This window comes from Hylobates moloch, unplaced genomic scaffold (genome assembly GCF_009828535.3).
Source record: "Hylobates moloch isolate HMO894 unplaced genomic scaffold, HMol_V3 SCAFFOLD_18, whole genome shotgun sequence".
Classification (NCBI taxonomy): Eukaryota; Metazoa; Chordata; class Mammalia; order Primates; family Hylobatidae; genus Hylobates; species Hylobates moloch.
The window spans coordinates 68,351,205-68,369,719 of NW_026652293.1; the positions used below are offsets into that span (position 1 = coordinate 68,351,205).

The 18,515-nt window shown below is 35.1% G+C and overlaps 1 protein-coding gene and 1 pseudogene across 4 annotated transcripts in view; one reads left to right on the forward strand and one right to left on the reverse strand.

Moving 5' to 3' along the window:
• LYST (lysosomal trafficking regulator) overlaps nt 1–18,515 on the reverse strand; it is a 218,835-nt gene that overhangs the window by 72,700 nt on the left and 127,620 nt on the right. For all 4 annotated transcript variants that reach the window (XR_004244971.2, XM_032136200.2, XM_032136199.2 and 1 more), the window contains exons 25-31: nt 16,921–17,090; nt 14,518–14,748; nt 13,481–13,647; nt 12,688–12,840; nt 7,475–7,666; nt 5,136–5,314; nt 2,584–2,790 (exon numbers count right to left, since the gene is read on the reverse strand). Coding sequence is in view for 3 of the 4 variants with exons in the window: in XM_032136200.2 (XP_031992091.1) it covers nt 2,584–2,790; nt 5,136–5,314; nt 7,475–7,666; nt 12,688–12,840; nt 13,481–13,647; nt 14,518–14,748; nt 16,921–17,090 (1,299 nt within the window). In the remaining variant the exon portion in view is untranslated. The remainder of the gene's footprint in view (nt 1–2,583; nt 2,791–5,135; nt 5,315–7,474; nt 7,667–12,687; nt 12,841–13,480; nt 13,648–14,517; nt 14,749–16,920; nt 17,091–18,515) is intronic.
• On the forward strand, nt 630–1,736 carry LOC116457940 (L-lactate dehydrogenase A chain-like; annotated as a pseudogene).

The window sequence follows — 18,515 nt, forward strand, 5'->3', positions numbered from 1 at the left end:
CAAAAAACTATAAAACAAACTGGAAAAAAAAAAGCCTACCTACCTACCTAACTGGTTGAAGTTGGCAGCCTGACCAAATAAAGAAAACTATTTTAAGTGCTTTTATAATACAGTATTTTCACTGTGTAACCATAATAGTATGCTAAGAACAAAAAGAACCACAAAGACATCTTCAACTGCACTCAGAAGGATTGTTATTAGTGATCACGTTGGTCATCTTATTTTGAAAATGTTATATATGTAGAAAGACAAAGCAAATAAGTGATTATGTTAGTGTTAGGAATCAAGATATCAGCATTAGTAAGAAATACAAATAAAAAAATCCAAGAAAAAGTGAAAGTATCAGTATAAACTCATGACTTGTCTTTCTAAAAAAATACGTATTTCCTAGCTTTGTCCACTAAAAAAGCCTGAGAAGAAATGACAACCCAGTAGAAATAAACATACTTAGTCCTTAGATTTGTAGTCTCTAAATACTATCATCTTCTTAAAAGGATATAAGGGCTTCTTGGGAGGGAAGTTGGGTTCTAGGTTTGGGGAAGGAATTGCATAAGGTGGGCCTAGGACATTCTTCTGTGCCAGAAAACAAGGAAGTTTAATCATATTAACTTGTTAAAATGAAAAAGGCCATGTCGACACAACAACTTGAATCTACAGAGGTGTTAATTTTAACATCAAACTGAATAATGACTGCAATAGACTAAAACACATAACATTTATTTTAAAATACCTGAGCTCCTAATGACACTCCAAAAATAAAAACAAATACAAAAATTAGAGGCCACTAGGGGCATGAATTCATCGTTCTAAAAATTAATAAACAGGGAAGGAAACAGCATTTATCCTGCTTTTCCTTGACTGACTGTATTTAAAGGTAGCCAAGGTGCTGGGGCCGCTGCCGACGAGTCTGGATCTCATTGCCGCGCGCTCTGATGCCTGCCGGACGTGCATTCCCAATTCCTTTTGTTTCCAAGTCCAATATACTCTCAAGTATACTCTCAAGGATACTCTCAAGGATCAGCTTATTCATAATCTTATAAAGGAAGAACAGATCCCCCAGAATAAGATTACAGTTGTTGGGGTTGGTGCTCTTGGCATGGCCTGTGCCATTGGTATCTTAATGAAGGACTTGGTAGGTGAACTTGCTCTTGTTGATGTCATGGAAGACAAATTGAAGGGTGCGATGATGGATCTCCAACATGGCAGCCTTTTCCTTAGAACACCAAAGATTGTCTCTGGCAAAGACTATACTGTAACTGTAAACTCCAAGCTGGTCATTATCACGGCTGAGGCACATGAGCAAGAGGGAGAAAGCCATCTTAATTTGGTCCAGTGTCATGTGAACATCTTTCAATTAATCATTCCTAATGTTGTAAAATACAGCTCGAACTGCAAGTTGCTTACTGTTTCAAATCCAGTGGATATCTTTGAGCTATAGCGGCTTGGAAGATAATGGCTTTCCCAAAAACCATGTTATTGGAAGTGGTTGCAATCTGGACTCAGCCCAATTCCGTTACCCAATGGGGGAAAGGCTGGGAGTTCACACATCAAGCTGTCATGGGTGAGTCCTTGGGGAACATGGAGATTCTAGTGTGCCTATATGGAGTAGAGCAAATGTTACTGGTGTCTCCCTCAAGACTGTGCACCCAGATTTAGGGACTGATATAGATAAGGAACAGTGGAAAGAGGTTCACAAGCAGGTGAACCCCACTCAATGTTCTGAGATTCACCCATAATGGTAGGTGTACCAGTAGTCTGTTCCTTTTTAGAGCTGTAGAATAGTCTATACAGTGCTGTAGAATAGTCTATACAGATTTCTCTCTACAGGTATACAGAAATCACAATGTGTTTGTACATTCTTCTGTTGATAAGCATTTGAGTATTTGCAGTTTTTGGCCATTATGAAAAAAGGCTGCCATAGATATTCTTAAACAAGCCTTTTTATGAACATATGTTTTAATTTCTCTTTCAGGTAAATATCTAAAAATGGAGTAACATGGTCATAAGTTAAATGTATGTTTAATTTTATAAGAAACTGTTAAACAGCCCTCCAGTATGGTTTAATGTACCTTTTAAACTTTCCGACTACCACTCTTGAAGTGATAAACTTTATACACTCTGAAATTCTTTTAGGTATTTTGGGTTTGATTATTCCAAATGATTAATAATTTTTTTCTATTTTAACTGACCACATATATTTTTGAGATATGTTATACATACTGTTGTTTGAGCTATTCAATATAGATGTTTCACAGGTAATATAATACTTTTTTAAAAAGCCTCCAAACAAACCTTAAATAAAACACTTCAAGATGTATTAACACATTACAAAGTATCTGACAGAAACTCTGAAACAGAACTTCTTAATTTAGGCACTAGAAAAAAGATAGGGAAATAAACACAGAGGTTAAATTGAGCCTGTGTAAAAGCACCTGAGGAAAGACCTTAGGTTAAAATTGCTTGTTAAGAAAATTATATTTATAAATTAGGCATGAACATTCAGTTTAATTTCAGTTCTTGTTTTATTCAGACTTTATATTTCACCAAACATTTTACTTATCTTATCAAAGCTGAGATACTTACTTGTAGGGATGGGCTGAGACAGTCTCGTAGTATTTCCTGATGATTTGGTTCATGAACTATTTCAAAAATTTGCTTTCTCTCTTGTGCAGCGTGGGCTGGCGACAAAATATGCACTAGTAGTCTCCCAAGCTGCATTCGGAAGGTCTCCTTACAAGACCACAGAATTTTAGTCCATTGCTGCTTGGAACCACTGGCTTTACTTGAACCCTAAAATCAATCAAGATAGGAATGAACTAGGATCAGACTGCTTAAGCAATACCATGCTAGCCTCAACACAGCCCTAAAGAAGACTATGGAACATGTTTTATTCCAGATTGGTTTTAATAGTCAAAATTAGAAAGAGATATACATATCCATACACATAGGAGTTTAAAAGAGATGGGCATACAACATTTATAGCAGCATCACTCAAAATAGCCAAAAGGTGGAAACAGTCTGAACGTCCATCAGTGGATGAACAGACAAACAAAATGTGGTATATACATAAATGGAATATTATTCATCCTTAAAGAGGAAGGAAATTCTGACACATGCTACAACATGGATGACCCTTGAGGACATTATGCTAAATAAAATAAGCCATATACAAAAGGACAAATATTGTAGGCTTCTATTTGTATGAGATATCTAGAACAGTCAAACTCACACAGACAGAAAGTAGAATAGTGATTACTGGGTAACGGGGAAAGGGGTGGTAAAAGTTATTATTCATTGGGTACAGAGTTTCATTTGGGATAATTAAAAAGTTCCGGCTGGGTGTGGTGGCTCACACCTGTAATTCCAGCACTTTGGGAGGCCGAGGCAGGTGGATCACCTGAAGTCAGGAGTTCAAGACCAGCCTGGACAACATGGTGAAACCCTGTCTCTACTAAAAATACAAAAATTAGCTGGGTGTGGTGGCGGGTGCCTGTAATCCCAGCTACTTGGGAGGGTGAGGTATGAGAATCGCTTGAACCTGGGAGGTGGAGGCTGCAGTGAGCCGAGACTGGCCACTGCACTCCAGCTGGGGAGACAGACTGAGACTCCATCTCAGAAAAAAAAAAAAGTTCCTAGAGATGGATGGTGGCAATGGCTGCACAACAATATGAATATACTTAGTGCCACTGAATTGTATCCTTAAAAATGGTTAAAATGGTAAATTTTATGTTATGTATATCTTACCACAGTTTAAAACAAGAGATGGATAAAGAAGCTAAAGTTCTAAGCCATGAAAAAATTACCAAAGGCTCAAAAATTATAAATTAAAAAAAGGATCAAAGAACAATGATAAATAAACCTACACTGATTTTGCAATAAAAAAGAGAAAGGATTAATAACAAAGACTTGAATTGTGCTATATTATTGAGTATAATAGTCACAAATTAAGCACCGCATATAGCAGTACCCCCTTACCTGTAGTTTTGCTTTCCACAGTCAACCATGGTTTGAAAATAGTTAAGTACCGTATAATAAGATATTTACTCATTGTAAAAAGAGAGAGACTACACTTACATAACTTTTATTAAAGTATATTGTTATAACTCTTCTGTTTTATTATTATTGGTAATCTCTTACTATGCTTAATTCATAAATTAGACTTTATCATAGGTATGTATGTATGTGAAAAAACATAGTATATACAGGTTTCAGTACCATCTGTGGTGTCAAGCATTCACCAGGGGTCCTGGAATGTATTCCCCGAAGATAAGGGGAAACTACTCTATGGGTTTACCATAGACTATTCCCTAACAATTAACCAATCGTTTTAACTATGGTCCCACTAAGCCTAGCCAAATGCTGATCAAATCACCTGTATCTAGTTTAAAACTGGAAGCAGTACATTCAGAATTCATTCTGAGTTTTAGAAACAGCTCCTCTCTAATTACGTCTAGTCCTAAGAGCCCTGTTTGAGTGACTGAGTTATAAGTGAATCTGTACTTGGTTTTTCTGTTCAGAGCTAAAACACCAAAATCTAGTTTAGATTTAGAGATTGGCATGTCATGATTTGTGAGTTCTGCTAGAATTAGATTGGCTTTTGCTATCTATGGAGTAAACTGACCGATTCGTTCCATTGTGACAACTGTAAGTGACCCACAGAAACCCAAGTGAGATGATAATAAATTAACCCTGACACTTATCAGTTTTCTCTATATAATCTTAAAGCTGTTAGATACACTTAGGCCAAGATCTAAAATTCATAATAATTCAGAAAAATGAGAGTAAGTAGCCATAAATACAGTACTTTAAAAACAAACAGTTCATGTAAACTCTCATAGTAGTCATCAATGATGATGATCTACTCTTTTCTGATGCTGATCTTACTAAACAACACTAGAAAATGTCTTCTAGGGTTACAGGCTTAAAAAGCAATGCTGCATGAGTTGAGTCATTTTGGAAAGGGTGAATTAGCAATATATATTATTCTATAATTGAAAATTCAAGTTGTCCGAGTTTTAAAAAGCTCTCTGAAAGAGCACAAAGAAATACGATTTTGAAAATGTATAATACAGTCAACATAAAACCTCTATTTCCTTTGTGTGAATGAACATTTCCCATGTAATTAATTTACTTACAATAGATACTTTGAATCCTTCTACCAGATATGTAAAAATTTCTTTCTGAAATGGATTGAAAACAGAAGACTGTTCATGATGAGTATTTTCCTCAGAAATTTCGGTCTGGAAAACTGAGGTCTTGCTTTGAGTTACATTTTCTGGAGTTCTCAAAATGTCAATAATGTCTGAATTAAATTCTTTGAATTGAAAAAAAGAATACAAAATTAGTCATATCACTGCTATCTAGCCATTATAAATAGTAATAATACTGGTAAAAATATTGTATTTAATTACTAATTATCACAATTTAAATGTGTATCAGGTGTATTCGATGTAGTAGATACAATGTAGTAGAAAGTGAATTCACATAAAATAACATAGAAATTTGAAAATGCATGTCATACAATTCCAAATTAAATATTTAACTGACTAATGAAGCTAAGTTAAACTGCAAAATGATTAAGACCATGAGATTATTATACAAATCAAACATAAAGATCATGTCATATTTACATGAGTGGATCTACAGAGCTGTTTCTCTGCATGTGCTATCCATTTACATGCTGTATATGTGATAATCATGCTTCAATTTCAGAGTTTAGTCTGGGAGTCTGTTGCACAGAATGTACATTAGAAAAGTTAAAAAAAAAATGCTGGAGACGATGGCTCACGCCTGTAATCCCCACACTGTGGGAGGTGAAAGCACACAGATCACCTGAGTCAAGAAGTTTGAGATCAGCCTGGGCAACATGGTGGAATCCCATCTCTACAAAAAAATACAAAAATTAGCCAGGCATGGGGCGCACACCTGTAGTCCCAGCTACTCAGGAGGCTGAGATGGGAGGATTGCTTGAGCCCAGGAGGTAGAGGTTGCAGTGAGCTGAGATCATACCACTAGCCTTGGTGACAGACTGAGAACCCATCTCGAAAAAAAAAAAGAGAGAAAAGTAAAAAAAACTAAAAAAAAAACTTGAGTTATCATGTTTTTCTAGTGATTAACAATTACCAGTTTCTTTTTCCTGTCTTCCTGGGGTTACCTGAACATTTTTTTAGAATTCCATTTTCACTTATCTATGGTGTTTTTTAAAAAACAATCTTCAGCTTTATTGGAATATAACTGACAAATAGAAATGGTATATAATTAAGGTGTTTTGATATATGAATACATTGTCAAATAATCACCATAATCAAGGTAGTTAACATATCTATCACCTCACATAGTTACCATTTTTTTGTGTGTGTGGTGAGAACATTATTTATAGTGTTTTGGAGTGCATTTCTTTGAATAGCTTTTTTTTAGTGGCTGCTCTAAGTATTACATTTTAAGTATGTACATATATATTCATTAGCCAATATGGAAATGCAAATTAAAACCACAATGAGATATCACTACACATCTGTCACAATGGCTAAAATAAAAAATAGTGACAACAACAAACACTAGGTAAGGATGTGAAAAAACTTGGACCACTCATACCCCGTTGATGGGAATGTAAAACTACTGCCACTCTGGAAAAGTCTGGCAGTTTCTTAAAAAACTACACATGTAATTACCGTATGACCCAGTAACTGCGCTCCTGGGGACTTACTCCAGAAAAATAAAGACTTATATTCTCACAAAACCTGCACATAAATGCTTACAGAAGCTTTATTTGTAATAGCCAAAAACTGGAAACAACCCAGATTCATATATCCATACCACAAATATTACTCAGCAAAAAAAAAGGAACTATTGATATATGCAACAACCAGAATGACTCTCCAGAGTATTACACTGAGTGAAAAAACTAATTCCAAAAGGCTACATACTGTATGCTTCCATTTATATAACATTCTTGATGAAACAAAAATATACAAATGGAGGACAGATTAGCGGTTATGGGGCTGAGGGGCTGGGGGTGAGAGGAAAGTGGGTGAGGAAAGTGGGTGTGGCTAAGAAAAGGGCAATGTGAGAGATCCTTGTGGTGCTGGAAATGTTGCTGACTGTATCGATGTTACTCACCTGGTGGTGATATACTACAGTTCTGCAAGATTCATGGGGGAAACTGGGTAAAGGGTATACAGGGTCTCTCTCTGTATTATTTCTTAACTGCATGTGAATCTACAACGATCTCAAAAGATCATACTGGAAGTGCCATATGGTTTTAAATTGGTCAATCTGGGCTAGCATTGAACACATTGAAAGTGGACTTTTATTCAAGACTTATCAGTTCTAAATAAGAAACTCTTAATAATATGGATGTTAAGAACTGAAAAATAATGCTGCTTAAACATCTGAAAACTAACAAGTTTCCTCTTAGATTACTTCTCTTTCATTTTAAAATCTGAGGAAAAACAAACTAATCCTATAGTCTTACCTTGATAAATAATCCTGTTGACTGCTAAAACAGTGAGCCTCTGTAGTCTCTGTGCAAGTTCCGTTTCAGTTGCTTGGCTAGGGTTCTCCTGGCTCATTCTCCGTTGCATCATCACATGAAGCTCATCATTTGCCACTGAACGCATTTTCATCAGAAGCGATTCAGTTTGAGCAAGGGGAAATTTTCGAGGACCTTTAAAAGTATATAAATTAAAACATCAAATCCCAGTGTTAATTAGGATCAAGGAAACTATTTTTGCTGAAACTTTTTGATTACCAGACCATGAAAACAACCTTATTTACTACAAAGTCAATTTATACAAAGGAAAGAGTGATTAAGAGAAAATGATGTCCCTCTTTGAAGAAGTGCAACAGTACTTTTGGTTTCAAAGTCCTAAATAACAATGTTTGAAGCTAGTGACATAGCTTAGTAAAACAGATGTCATTTGGCAAAGTTCGAGTTAAAAAGTATTAAATGGGCTTAACTAGTTCAGAACATTTTGATAAAATAGTTTCAAATACTGTTTCACTTCTTTGTATTCCAAAATCAAGTTTTAATGCACATCATTTTTTAGTAAGAATATTACTATTTCTGGATAATTACTATTGTTGAATTTCATAAAGTAGTTTTAAAAATTGTGTATAGTGACAAAGTAGAAATCAGTCAATGAAAGTGAAGAGATCAGAAAGGTGAATATAATTCCAGTGATTTGTTATTAAAATGATTTAGAACAGATGCATCATTTGGCATTCAATGCTACAAAAGCATTTCCTGAGAAAGGTTTCCTCAGACTGAACAGAGAGGAGTGGCATTTCTGCACCATTACTGCACCTGCTCCGGGAGGTACAACACAGGTAGTGCATCCAGGAGAAAACTGGGGGGATGAGTCTTGATTTAATGGACTGAAGGAGAAGGGCATCGGAAGTTGACCATAAGAACCAAAATGATGTCTTGGTAGATGAGGAATAATGGAACCCTTCATTGGAATTGAACCTTTGTTTTAAATTATGAAAACATATATCAATTTCTATAAATAACCTCTATAAAAATTGCTTACATATGACTAAATTATAACAGGTTTTAATGACTTATCCTGTAAGACATTTAAATATTTTAATGCTATTTTAGATTGCGCAGTATTTTGGATAATTAGTATTCTTAATCAGTTAATATATTTTGGTAGTCACTTTTGAGGCAAATAAAAAGAAAATACAAAAATTCATATCCTGTATATATTCAAGAGTTAACTGTCAAACAATATACTTAGTTTAAGCAGATTATTCCTAATGTCTACATCTGACAGCTTTCATGCTGTATGTGCAGCTGATGATTGTAATTCAGAGGTATGATAATACACTGAATAAGGAAATGTTAAGTAAGTCTTCTTTAGTACTAGGTATTAATACTAGAAAAAGTGGGAGGGTATTTTTCAGCACTCCTGCTATGAAGCCACATAGAGCTAGTGTGCCCTTAAGCACATTTCTTTCTAAACCGCAGTTTTCTCATGCATAAGATGTGGATTAGAAAGAAAAAAGAGCTTACGTCACAGGTAGATATTTATCACTATCTAACATTATATTAAATATATTTGTTTATATGCTTATTGATCATTTTCCCCCGTACAGGTTCCATGAAGACTGGTAAAATAGCAACTGGTACATGGTTGGTACTCAGGAAATATTTGATATTTGATGGCTGAATAAACAGATAAAGAAAGAGTTGTTTTGTTGGTAAAATAAAATAATGAATGTAAAACGTAATGCCTGTCTCATTCTCACAAATAATAAAACACTTTTAATGGTTAGTATTATTATTGGTTGAAATATAAAGTTCATTTGTATGTGAATTACTAATATAACTGTGTGTGTGTGTGAGTGTATGACAATTTAAATATTTGTCTAGCATTCTAAATAATATCCTAATGCTGACTACTTCTACCTTCATGCATTAAGGGTGATGTGTAAAGTTTTTCATATTAATAAGCAGACAAGTAAAAAAATACATTTAAAAATATATATTGCTACCTTATTTATAATAGCAAAAACCAAGCAAAAAAACCTTTGTTTATCTATAAAAGTTACAGAAGATTATCCACATCAAAATAATAGATTATTTTGCAATCATTAAAAATAAAAGAATATTTATGTTTCTTAATATGGAAAAATATAATGACTAGAAATAGAAATCAATTTATAAACAGTAGGTAGAGCATGATACCATTTAGGTAAAATTACATATAAAGATATGCATAGATATAGATATCTAGACCAAAAACAGATATAGAGGTTAAGGAATCAGAGCTTTGTTCACTGGGCAGCAGGCAACTTGGGACTGCTGAGAAGAAGAATGGTAAACCTGAGTGAGGTTGTAAGATTAATCTGACAATAAAATAGTATCTAACTCCTCTAGCAATGCAAGAACTTAAGGTCTAGATGTAATGACAGTACTGCTGAAGAAACTTTGGTTCCAAGTCATGGATATCCTGGGGTTCAGGGCTTGAGTAAATCTGTCTATTATCAGAGTCTGGTGTGTGGCCATAATGGAAGCTGCAGCTGCTGGCAGTCCCCACAACTCCTGCTGAAGGTGGAGGGTAGTGGCAGTGGGGCTGGAGGTGTCACTCATCTCAGTAGTTTTCAACAAATGCTAAATGAATCTATTTAGGAATCCCCCCTACCACACCTAAACATTTATCAGTAAAGAGAATGGCTTAAGTCTTTGAAGGAACAATTCATTACCTAATTGATAGACATGACAGAAATAGAAATCCCTCTATGTCACTTTAGTATCATGGACAAATGGACTTGAATTAGTTTTTGTAACCACACTGCTCAGAAACAGAAGAGCTTCAGTATTCTGCAGTTTTTGTACCTGTAGCATACAAAGCCAATATACTTTTGATGATACTTTTAAGTAATAGTGAAGAAATAAAAAGCACAATCTTCCCCAAGTATATGTGTAAAAAAACAACTTAGAAACAATTACAAAGCAACAACCGAACACATATAAAGTGGTATTTTGCAAACTAGATTCACAAAGATAGAATTTCAATAAGGGTAGTATTTAAAACAGGAAGGATTCTTGACAGAGACTTCAGAGAGAGAGAGATGGGTCCTAAGAGATATGATAGACCTGGAATGAGTAGATGTGGTGCAGGACACAAAGGAGTGAGTATAGGGGTGCATGTGCCAGCACTCCCTAGTTCTAGGATGCAGTGCGTCTTAAGATGAGGAAGCTGGACTGGATGACTTTTAAGGTCTTTTATTAAGCTAAAAGCTTGTAGGATTCTGTAAGTATCCTAAAGCTCACAGCAATCACATTTACTTAGAGTGAAAAAGACAAGTCCAAGTATAATAAGAAGCTACAGAAGTCAGAAAAAAGGACAGCCATCTAGTGAAAAGACTAAAAGTTCATTATCTGTTTTAAAATGACTCAAACTAAAAAAAAAAAAAAAATAACAAACTTGAAGCTATGTAGGGCTCTAAGGCTCAAGGTGACAAAATGCTAGTATCTAAAGAGAGAGATTAAAGACTGCTAGAGAAATCATTGACCAAATGGGAAATAGCAAGAGGACTATTGTGTTAGCCCAGGCACAAGGTGATAATTAACTAAAACCAGAGATCTAGGTATGGAAGCAGAGGAGGAACAGATATGAGAATGAGAAGTATCAATACAAAAGAAACAGCAGGGGTAGTAAAGGTATACTTTCTGATATCAATAAAGGGCAAATTCCATCTAAGCAGTCACTGACTATATAAGGAGTCCTGCACAGGAAAGGTGTCCAGCAATCATGTTTTGGCATACAGGAAGCTGAGCAGTAATGCTAGAACTGATAAAGAATCTGTTTCTACTCAGGACAAAAGAGATGTACAACTGGGAGGGCAGCTCAAGAAGAGACAGTGCATTCAGATATTAAATAAGAAGAATGTAGAGGGTAGTTAAGTTTAGTTACATAGATGTTTTAGAAGTTTTATTTATGTAAGTTTGATTTAGTGTAATTTAAACATACTACTGCAAAACAATGGGTACTTGGTAGCTTTTCTTTACAAGTGAGTTTTTCACATGGTTTAAAATTTTTGCATAGCATTGAACACAGAAGTAGCTTAACACAGGTGAAAGAAAGATTTGAACTTAAGTGAATTTAAGACAGTAAGAGTGATTAAACTTCAAACAATTTACCAAATACTCTGGAGATGGTGTGTGTGTGTGCATGTGTACATGCATATTTATCCACTATGTATACATACGTATGTGTGTATATCCTGTGTATGTGGTGTTCATGTTACCTTTCTGGGTAAAGATCATAGCAGATTTTGTAGAAAAAATAAGGAAGCCTAACAATATTAATGTTTATTATTTGATGACATGTACTAATTTATACCAAGCCCTGACATCATGTGCATTTTAACTACGTGCAAGCCACCATCATCTGCCCTGACTACTGTAATAGCCTCCTACCTGGACTCCCCACTACCTCTCTTCTCCTCTTCCTCTTCTCTAACCCACTTTCTACACAGAAGACAGAGAGATCTTTATAACAGAAAGCTGTTTGTAGCATGCCACCTACTTAAAACCTTTGATGACTTCCCGTTAGGATAAAATCTAAGCTCCTTAACAAAGCCTATATGATTAAAAAATGACTTTGGCCCACACCATACTGTACAACCTCTTCTGGTGTCCCACTCTTATCAAGTGACACATTCTAGCTAAATGGCTTTCTTTATTTCTCTGAACAAGCTCAGCTTTTCCCCGCCTTGGAAGCTTCACATAAGCCATCCATTCTGCCTGTAATACTCTTTCTCTGACTCTCTACCTTGCTAACTCCTTTCTCATCCTTTACATCTATATTGAAATCTCACTTTCTCAGAGACCTCCCTAACTCCTGATGTAGATTGCCCTGTTATAATCTCTATTCCTACCCTCTACATTTCCTACTATTTTACGATCTCTGCAGGGGCAGAATCTGTGTCTGTTTTTTTCATCATTGTATCTCCAATATTTAGCACAATGCTCAGCACATGGTAGGCAGGTGCTCAAGAAATAACTGAATGAGAAAAGCACTAAAAGTAAGGAGCAGAATCGTTTCCTTCAGGAAAAAATCTTTCTTAAATTTTATGTAAAACAAGAAATATTTTAAAAATGTGAATGGCATAAGAACATAGAAAAGTCAAGCTAGTCTCAATTTATGGTTATTAAAATATGATTTCAATACTCGCCAGCAATGCTTTTCCGCTTTTGAACTATTGCATGATGGGGAGCAGAAGGTGACTGGAGTGAATCTGTGAGGTTTTCAGAGTCATGATTTGCGGTGGTCCTTATAAATTCCATAGCAGCCTGGAGAACTCTAAGCTGTAGTGCAACAGCCATATCTAAAAACAGAAGATACTAGAATGTTTTCAAGCTATGTGGTTACTAATTTTTTAATTGAACTGATTTTATGTATCATGACAATAATGTTTTGTTAGATATAAATTTTTAAATTTTGATCAGCATGGGGGTGATGGTAGTAGACATTTTAAAATTCTTGTTAAAAGCAATTTTAAAGCAAATTTACAAATGGTCACTTTAAAAAACCTTCAATGGAAAAATACTAGCTCATAATTTCATTTTAAAAATTGTTTCAAAGAACAGGCTTTTTTTCTATATAAGGCAAAAGTTTAACCAGCAATTATCACATTTTTTGTTTCGTATTCACTTTAATAATTACCATTAAAGAAAACTAAAGGGTATTACTACGCAACATATGCTTTTAAATTTTACTTGGTAAGAAAAATCAGTGACATCTTTCACTTATGTATTGCCAACTCTAACTACATGGGGGAATCACTTTTTCTATTTTTGCCACTTTTTCAAGCCTTTTTAGGCTTCTTTTTAAAAACTGATAGATATTATTACAAAATTAATGTTAAACTTTTAGTATAAGAGTTTCTAAGAAGAAAGACTGTGCTCAAATAACAGATTTGTCTATTATACAACTCCCTCCCCAAATTCATAAAAATTAAATCTTACTTTGTGTCCTCTTGTTTTTGCTATTTTGAAGATATCCAAGCATTACAATAAGGTCTTCAATAACCCTAAAATATTGTGAGCCCGAGGAACTGCAAGCATGAATTGTAACTGCTATGAAAAGTTGCTGTATATCACAAGCAAGCAATTTATATTCACTCACAGGAATGCTAAAGATAACAACAAAAGAAGAAAACAGAACATTTATAAGAAAAAGAACAAATAATTTAAGACACAGCTAACTGATTTAAATGGTTTAAATTCCTGTTCGACCAGCTTGCACTCATTCATGCAGTCATTCAATATTTATTCATGCTTATTCTATGGCAAGTAATATGTAGTGTGTATGCTAGAAATAGAAATAAGATACACTTCGACACCTGTCAAAAATACATAGTTTTACAGAGAACCGGACAAGTAAACAGATTACTATAAATAGTAAATGGTTGTAAGTGTAACACTAGAGATTAATACAAGATACTATAAGAACACATAGGCAGTTTCTAGTCCACACTAAGGATGAAGATTGTGTGGGTATGAACAGGAACATTCTGCGAAGACTTTTCAGAGAAGGTGAATTTGACTAAATTAATTAACCTCTCTGAATCTCACTTGTATAAATTAGAGTTATTTTTAGGACTAAAAGAGGTAATAGATTTGTATTTATATTATTTATAAATACCCAATAAATATGAATTAGTTACTTCTGGTCTTCAATCTTAACCTTGATAATCTACCTCAATGTACGATATTAGGCCTACAATGCTTCTCTCCGTCTGGGTTTTCCAAATCAAGCAAGGATTAGAAACTAACTTGGGCCAGTTAATGAAGTAGCACACAGGGACATTCAGTAAATACAATTTCTTGCTTTTTTTTTTCTTTCTGTTATTATTTTTTTTTTTACTTTTATTTTAGGTTCAGAGGTACACAGAAAGGCTTCTTACATAGGTAAACTCGTGTATTAAAGTAAACTAATACTAAAGTTTTCCTGTTCTGAAGTATTTATCAGATGTAATTTTAAATAATAATTTTAAACTTACTTCTTTTCTAATCCATTCAGGGCTGCTACTGTATTACATAACACATAGAGCAGACCATTATCGAGCAACATATCTGCTACCTTAGAACAAGAATTTAAAATTTGGAGAAGAAGTAAAAGAGCATTATGCAAGAGTATGTTGTCATATAGAGAGGTCTCTATTAGTCCCAGAATAGGAATGACAGACCACTTCTGAAACAATCCCATGTTTCTCACATCTTCCAGATAAAATCTATAATAAATAATACAGTTAAGAGCACATTAGAAACAATCACAAAATAAGAAAATATGATAGCAACTATGGGTCATTTTGCTAACTTGATTTTGAAGTCATAAAAACAAGTTGGGGGAGTAAGGATTCTTAACCTGTTTTATTTAAGATGATAGAGTCCCTCCAATAATAGGGTAAAAGCTGTTGCTAGAAGTCCATCCCAAGATAAATATATGAACATTCAAGTGAAATATGCATACAATTTCTTGGTTTTAACTGATTTATTTTAATTCATCCATGAGCCCCTTATGTCCAAAGAAACTGTGTTTGGGGGCTTCAAGTGCACAGGAAAATTATTATTATTATTTTACATAGTATTTGAAAGACAGTGAGCTAGTAAAAAGCAGTCTAGCAAAAGGGAATGATTCTCGAGTTCTTATCCCAATACAACTTGCCTCTGGGATGGAATGAAATTAGCTAAGTATTTTGTGCCTCATTTTCCTTATCTGTCAAAAATATGTGGTGATCTATGTCCTCTTTTCTTCTCAAGGCTATTGTGAGAATCAAATAAGGTAATGCAGAATTGTTTTGTGAAAGCCACAAGTTGTATGTAAATGAAAAGTAGCATTGAAACTACCATAACAATTTAGTAAATTCTTTAAGGTCTGAATTTGTCTATCACAATAAGGAGACACACATTTCTCTCTATTCTATCATAAGCAGAAATTACAGTTTAATTTCTGCCAAACTTTTGGTTTGGGAGAAAAATATTCTTTTATTTTTACACTTATTTGCTAATCCATCAGCATTCTACCAGGGTCAAAACTCAGCAATCCGTGTATCCAGGAATTCTAGGTGAGGGATTTACTCCTCTCCCAGATAACCTGAAGGCTCTGAGGAGAGTAAGGAGTTCCTATATGGATCCTTTATGTAATGTCACTGAGAATACATGAGCTATCTTTCTTTTTTTCTTTTCTTTTCTTTTTTGAGATGGAGTTTCACTCTTGTTGCCCAGGCTGAAGTGCAATTGCGCAATCCTGGCTCACGGTAACCTCTGCCTTCCCAGTTCAAGTGATTCTCCTGCCTCAGCCTCCCAAGTAGATGGGATTACATGAATGTGCCACCACGCCCAGCTAACTTTGTATTTTTAGTACAGACAGTTTCATCACGTTGGTCAGGCTTGAACTCCTGACCTCAGGTGATCCACCCGCCTCTGCCTCCCAAAGTGTTGGGATTACAGGCTTGAGCCACCACGCCCAGCCTCACCTGTCTTTTCAGTTAATCTTCTCATGTTAACACTATCTGCCAAATCTTAGCTATCACTTTCATCTGATGCAGCTTTTATTTGTTTCTAGTTTCTAACTAGTGAATGAACTATGAAGGATGAAGTTATATTAGAAAGAATATCATATGGCAAATAATACATTGATTTACCTGGAAAATTACTTTTAGCAGATTTTTTCTAAAGGTGACCAAAAGATTTTGTTAAGAGTGAGTTCACTAAATTTTACATTTAAGACAAAAGATCTTGCCGGGTGTGGTGGCCCACACCTATAATCCCAACACTTTGGGAGGCCAAGGCAGGAGGATGGCTTGAGGTCAGGAGTTTGAGACCAGCCTGGGAAACACCGCAAGACCCATCTCCACTAAAAGTAAAAAAAATTAGCCAAGTGTGGTGGTGTGTGCCTGTAATCCTAGCTACTCAAGAGGCTGAGGTAAGAGGATCCCTTGAATCTAGGAGTTCCAGGCTGCAATGAGCTGAGGCATGACTGTGTCTCTCTGCACTCCAGCCTGGGTGACAGAGTGAGACATTGTCTCAAAAAAAAAAAAAAAAAAAGCCAGGCATAGTGGCTCACGCCTGTAATCCCTGCACTTTGGGAGGCCAAGGCAAGCAGATCATGAGGTCAGGAGTTTGAGAACAGCCTGGCCAACATGGTGAAACCCCCATCTCTACTAAAGACACAAAAAATTAGCCGGGCATGGTGGTGCGTGCCTGTAATCCCAGCTACTCGGGAGGTTGAGGCAGGAGAATCACTTCGACCTGGGAGGCAGAAGTTGCAGTGAGCCGAGATTGCACCATTGCACTCCAGCCTGGGCAACAGGGCGAGACTCCGTCTCGAAAAGAAAAGAAAAGAAAAGAAAAGAAGAAAGACAAAAGATTCCCAATTATACTGGAGGGAAGAACACACTTACTCTTCATCAAGGCCAATATGTCGACCAAAGAACATTTCGATGAAACATTCTAACAATTCTTGAGTTCCTCGATGAAGATACAACTGGTTGGCTAGCAAGGAAAATCCACGATTCTTCAGAAATTTATCTTTTTGTTCCTTAGATGCTCTAGCAAAATATGCATCTAATAGCTAAACAAAAAATTAAGTCAATTTAGATAATGCATTAAAATTAAATATAATATATACAAATCAGTGTAACACAACTGTATTTGTAAATTATTAAGTTCATATGTACAGAAGAACACAGAAAGCTCAAAAAAATGCCACCACCACAGCAAAGCAAAAATGAATTTGTCTTTGGCTACTGTGGAATGCTAATGATGACTCTATCTTGGAGATCTTAATGTTTCTCTCATGGGGAAACTGGCATTTTTAGCTGAGCATGGACACCTGGTAGGCTGGCAGCCTTAGCTGAGTATAAGTAGAATATTTGTACCTAATGCTGAGGGGGAAAAAATGCGTAAGCTATGCTCTCTCTGCAAATCTATATATCTATATCTATATCTATATCTATATCTATATCTATATCTATATCTATTCTATATCTATATCTATATCTATATCTATATCTATATCTATATCTATCTATCCTAGACCTCTACTTCTAGGCTTCTTGACAGATTATTTATCCTGAGCACAGGCCTGAATTTCCGCCCTTCTCTAGCATCTTAAATGCAACACGTGTAATACCAAATTAATCCTTCCGCCTCTTTATCCCCTTCAATGACTCTCTCACAGTAGTGATAGACTCCTTTCCCCCAGACACACATCTATTTATTCCCCTACTAAAAAAGCTTTCTAACTTTACAGCATAACACAAAGTATACTTTTTCCATGAATCCTTCCGTTTTCCCTTTGCTCAATTCTTTATTAATACTGCCACTGCAGCACTCATCACAGAATTCCTTACGTTTTACTTAGTTAAGTATGAAACTCTCCCTTCTAGACTGTGAAATTCTTGAATGTAGGGGCTTATATTATTTACCTTTATATACTATATTGCAACTAGCTCAGGGACTTACACATGAAATGGGAGCTCAATACTAGGTTGTATTGCAAGTGATTAAACAATACCTACATCCAAGCAAACTAAAGAAAAATGAGAATCTTTATAAGATTATTTTAATATTGGGTTGTTTTCTAATGGAAACTATTCATATCAAGCATTTACTCATTCAATAATATACTTAGTACCTATTACACAAGATGCCCACCCTCATGAAGCTTATATTTGTGAGAAATTTAAAAAACAAGTACACAGATTAAAAAGATAATTACAAGACATAAATAGGATGCTATGATAGAATAAATAATAAGATTGGAGGGAAGTTATTTTGATAAGATAATCAGGGAAGGTCTTTTTGACAAGGTGTCATCTAAGCTGAGACCTGAAGTAAATGTCTAAAATTTGATAGTACACTGAAGAAGAGATTTCCAATGAACCACATATTCCTTGTAATTTTTACAAAAGAGATTTACTAAGTGTTCAGATATGGGGATTTATTGGTAGATTTAAAAAACATATTGATATGAACCAATATATGGAGGGGGACT